The 5,000-nt window shown below is 41.9% G+C and overlaps 1 protein-coding gene across 1 annotated transcript in view; it reads right to left on the reverse strand.

Moving 5' to 3' along the window:
- LOC122265264 (uncharacterized) overlaps positions 1-5,000 on the reverse strand; it is an 18,810-nt gene that overhangs the window by 3,224 nt on the left and 10,586 nt on the right. Inside the window, exons 6-8 of the mRNA XM_086549986.1 lie at positions 4,366-4,482; positions 2,617-2,765; positions 1,924-2,085 (exon numbers count right to left, since the gene is read on the reverse strand). Coding sequence (XP_086406112.1) covers positions 1,924-2,085; positions 2,617-2,765; positions 4,366-4,482 — 428 coding nt within the window. The remainder of the gene's footprint in view (positions 1-1,923; positions 2,086-2,616; positions 2,766-4,365; positions 4,483-5,000) is intronic.

Raw genomic sequence — 5,000 nt, forward strand, 5'->3', positions numbered from 1 at the left:
AGTTTGTGTTTTGTTTGGGGGTGTTTGTGTTTTGTTTGGGGGTGTTTGTGGGAGTTTGTGTTTTGTTTGGGGGTGTTTGTGGGAGTTTGTGTTTTGTTTGGGGGTGTTTGTGGGTGTTTGTGGGTGTTTGTGTTTTGTTTGGGGGTGTTTGTGGGAGTTTGTGTTTTGTTTGGGGGTGTTCGGGGGAGTTTGTGTTTTGTTTGGGGGAGTTTGTGTTTTGTTTGCGGGTGTTTGTGTTTTGTTTCGGGGTGTTTGTGGGAGTTTGTGTTTTGTTTGGGGGTGTTTGTGGGAGTTTGTGTTTTGTTTGGGGGTGTTTGTGGGAGTTTGTGTTTTGTTTGGGGGTGTTTGTGGGTGTTTGTGGGAGTTTGTGTTTTGTTTGGGGGTGTTTGTGGGAGTTTGTGTTTTGTTTGGGGGTGTTTGTGGGAGTTTGTGTTTTGTTTGGGGGTGTTTGTGGGAGGTTGTGTGTTGTTTGGGGGTGTTTGTGGGAGTTTGTGTTTTGTTTGGGGGTGTTTGTGTGTTTGTGGGAGTTTGTGTTTTGTTTGGGGGTGTTTGTGGAAGTTTGTGTTTTGTTTGCGGGTGTTTGTGTTTTGTTTCGCGGTGTTTGGGGGAGTTTGTGTGAGTTTGTGTTTTGTTTGGGGGTGTTTGTGGAAGTTTGTGTTTTGTTTGCGGGTGTTTGTGTTTTGTTTCGCGGTGTTTGGGGGAGTTTGTGGGAGTTTGTGTTTTGTTTGTATTGTGTTTGTGGGAGTTTGTGTTTTGTTTCGGGGTGTTTGTGGGAGTATGTGTTTTGTTTGCAGGTGTTTTGTTTGCGGGTGTTTGTGTTTTGTTTCGGGGTGTTTGTGGGAGTTTGTGTTTTGTTTGCAGGTGTTTGTGGGAGTTTGTGTTTTGTTTGGGGGTGTTTGTGGGAGTTTGTGTTTTGTTTGGGGGTGTGTGGGGGAGTTTGTGTTTTGTTTGGGGGTGTTTGTGGGAGTTTGTGTTTTGTTTGGGGGTGTTTGTGGGAGTTTGTGTTTTGTTTGGGGGTGTTTGTGGGAGTTTGTGTTTTGTTTGGGGGTGTTTGTGGGAGTTTGTGTTTTGTTTGGGGGTGTTTGTGGGAGTTTGTGTTTTGTTTGGGGGTGTTTGTGGGAGTTTGTGTTTTGTTTGTGGGAGTTTGTGTTTTGTTTGGGGGTGTTTGTGGGAGTTTGTGTTTTGTTTGTATTGTGTTTGTGGGAGTTTGTGTTTTGTTTGTGGGAGTTTGTATTGTGTTTGTGGGAGTATGTGTTTTGTTTGTGGGAGTTTGTGTTTTGTTTGTATTGTGTTTGTGGGAGTTTGTGTTTTGTTTGTGGGAGTTTGTGTTTTGTTTGTATTGTGTTTGTGGGAGTTTGTGTTTTGTTTGTATTGTGTTTGTGGGAGTTTGTGTTTTGTTTGTGGGAGTTTGTGTTTTGTTTGTGGGAGTTTGTGTTTTGTTTGTATTGTGTTTGTGGGAGTTTGTGTTTTGTTTGGGGGTGTTTGTGGGAGTTTGTGTTTTGTTTGTATTGTGTTTGTGGGAGTTTGTGTTTTGTTTGTGGGAGTTTGTGTTTTGTTTGTGGGAGTTTGTGTTTTGTTTGTATTGTGTTTGTGGGAGTTTGTGTTTTGTTTGTGGGAGTTTGTATTGTGTTTGTGGGATGTGTGGGTGTGGAGGGGGGGAGGGAGCGTGGGGAGAGGGGCGGGTTATATTTGTCCGTGTCTGTGTTTATATGTGTTAATGTATTTGTGTTTGTGTGTGTGTCCATATATTTGTGTTTGTGTGTTTGTGTGAAAAGAGAAAAAAATGAATAAAAAAAAACAGATAACCAATCCCCCAAAACCACTCGACAACACTCGATCATAAAATCGACCTCAGCCATTTTGCTCAAAAAAAAAAAAAAAAAAAAAAAAAAAAAAAAAAAAAAAAAAAAACGAAGGACTTACCGGGAATTCGCATGTTTCTTGCATCTTGTACATAGTGGTGATCGTAGCCATAGTGCAGAAGGAGGCGGCGAAGGCAAAGGGGGGGTATACCGATAATGAGATTCCTTTTCCGAAGGGGAGGCGAAACTCGTCCGTGTTTCCGCCAATAAACATTTCGTTTGTCTGTATTGGTGAGAATTTTGTTTCTTTTTTATTTCAATCTTGACTTTTATTCATCATTTGTATTTTTTCACTTTTTTATCATAATTATTATCATTGTAATTATCATTATCATTATGACTGATATTATTATCATTATCATTATTATTGTCATTAAGATTTATCATCATTATCATCATATTTTTTTATTATTATTATTATTGGGAACAGATAAACATGAATCGTTTTTTTCTAAAAAAAAAAAAAAAAATACATATGATATATGACCACATATATTTAACTTTTTCGTTTTTTTTTTATATAATTTACTTACATGAATATATCTATCTTTAAATTTTAAAAAAATATCGATATTCAATAATAATGTTTAAAAAAACGAGATAAAAAGAAAGAAAATAACACTAAACCATAAACACTAAGCAAAAACAAAAAATCTAACAACAACAACAAACAAAGAAACAAACCACGCCAAAACCAAAAATTCACCCCCACCCATCTCCTCCCACCTCCCACCCCCAACCCCTTTATACTCACCGTCTTCATCAAAGAATAAGTACAATAATTCCTTTCTTTGCGGAAACACACGGAATACTTCAGCCCCGCGAGGTAATACTCCTCGCCGAAGTTATACGAGCTCACGCGTCCGCTCGTGCCCGTGAAGTACATGCCACACTTGTTGGGAACTGTGGGAGAGAGAGAGAGTGAGAGAGAGGAGGGGGGGGAGAGAGTGAGTGAGTGAGAGAGGGGGGGAGGAAGGGAGAGGGGGGGGAGGGGAGAGATTGAGTGAGTGAGAGAGGGGAGGGAGAAAGAGAGTGAGTGAGAGAGGGAAGGGGGAGAGAGAGTGAGTGAGAGAGGGGGGGAGAGAGTGAGTGAGTTAGGGGGGGAGAGAGAGAGAGTGAGAGAGAGAGGGGGGGGAGAGAGGGAGTGAGTGAGAGAGGGAAGGGGGAGAGAGAGGGAGAGAGGGGAGGAGGAGAGTGAGTGAGAGGCGAGGGGGGGGGGAGAGAGTGAGTGAGTGAGAGAGGGGGGGAGAGAGAGAGAGAGGGGGGGGGAGAGAGTGAGTGAGTGAGAGAGGGAAGGGGGAGAGAGAGTGAGTGAGAGAGAGTGAGAGAGAGGGGGGGGGAGAGAGAGAGTGAGGGAGTGAGTGAGAGAGAGAGAGAGAGAGGGGGGAGGGGAGAGAGTGAGTGAGTGAGAGTGAGAGAGGGGGGGGGAGAGTGAGTGAGTGAGAGAGAGAGAGGTAGAGGAAGGGAGGAGGGGAGGGGGGGAGGGAAAAGGAGGGAAGGAGGGGAGGTGGAGGGGGGAGGGAAAAGGAGGGAGGTAGGGGAGGGGGAGGGGAAGGGAAAGGGGGAGGGAGGGGAGGGGGTAGGTGGAGGTAGGGGAGGAGGGAGAAGGGTAGGGAGGTAGGGGAGGTGGAGGGGGGGAGGGGAAAGGAAGGATTTAGAGGAGGTGGAGGGGGGAAAGGGGAGGGGGAAGGGAAGTGAAAAGGGAAAAGGAGGGGTGGTGGAAGTAGGGGAAGGGGAAGGGGGAGAGGAAGGGAGGTGGAGGGGGGGAGGGGAAAAGGAGGGGTGGTGGAGGTAGGGGAAGGGGAAGGGGGAGAGGAAGGGAGGTGGAGGGGGGGAGGGGAAAAGGAGGGGTGGTGGAGGTAGGGGAAGGGGAAGGGAGAGAGGAAGGGAGGCGGAGGGGGGAGAGGAGGGGAGGTGGAGGGAGGAGGGGTAAGGTGGGGTTAGCAAGGATTGATTAAGGGGTGTGATTGGTGGAAAGGGGAGAGGGGGGAGGGGGGGGAGAGATAAGATGTGAAGTGAGCGCGTTAAAAAAAAAAAAAAAAAAGTAAATGGGGTGAGGATTTTTTTTGGCCGACGGAGACTTTTACCTGGACCGTAGAACTCGGACCGTAGCTAGGATTCGAACCCTCCTAGTCTCCAGTCACGGATATAAACAACTTAATTAAGCACACTTACATCCATCAGTAAAATCACAAATCATGCAACACTTTAAATAAAAAAGAAGAAGAAAAAGTCTAAAAAGAAAACAAAAACAAAGAAGTTTGAAAAATAATAATAAAAAAGGAGAAAAAGACTAATTTTGAAAAATCGGATAAAGTCTAAAAGAAAAAAGAAAAAGTCTAAAATAAGCAAAAAATAAAAATAAAAAAAATCGGATAAGTATTAAAAAAAAGAAAAAAGTCTAAAAAAAAAAAAAAGCCTAAAATAAGCAAAAAAAATCGGATAAAGTATAAAAAAGAGAAAAAAAAATCTAAAAAACACAAAACAAAAGACAGTCGCTCACCTCTGGCAGAGCAGGGAGTCCACGTAACCAAGATGGCGTAGCGGCGATTGGAGCTTGAAGTGTCAGTCGTAATGGTGAAGGTGTGGGGACTGGTCGTGCCTGCCGTCTCTACGTACCCTGTTTTTGTTTTTTGTTTTTTTTTTGGGGGGGGAGGTAGATGATGTTTAGATTTTTTAAAGGTGTATTGATTATGGTATTCTGTTCTCTGAATGACTATCTGTTGGTTTTGAATTATGATTACTATTAACATTATGATCATTATTGCTATTTTGAATATCATCATCATACCTATCATTATCACCGATATTGATATTACTTTTATTATCTAGCTTATATATCAATATTATTAGCGTCATCATTATTAAATATTTTTCACCATAATTATTACCATCATTATCATTATTATTACTTTTATTATCATTATCATCCTCCTCATTATCATTACTATCATTCATATTACTATTATTCTCATTATCATTATCGCTACTATAGTTATTAGCAATAATAATGCTAATAATATCAATCAAAATATTGATAATAATACAAGCACTTCTAGTACTATCACTTCTACTAATACTAAAAATAACAATAATTATAATGATAATAATAATAATAATGATAATGATATCCATTAA

This window comes from Penaeus japonicus, unplaced genomic scaffold (genome assembly GCF_977035675.1).
Source record: "Penaeus japonicus unplaced genomic scaffold, GWHDUDI00000001_assembly GWHDUDI00000002, whole genome shotgun sequence".
Taxonomy (NCBI): Eukaryota; Metazoa; Arthropoda; class Malacostraca; order Decapoda; family Penaeidae; genus Penaeus; species Penaeus japonicus.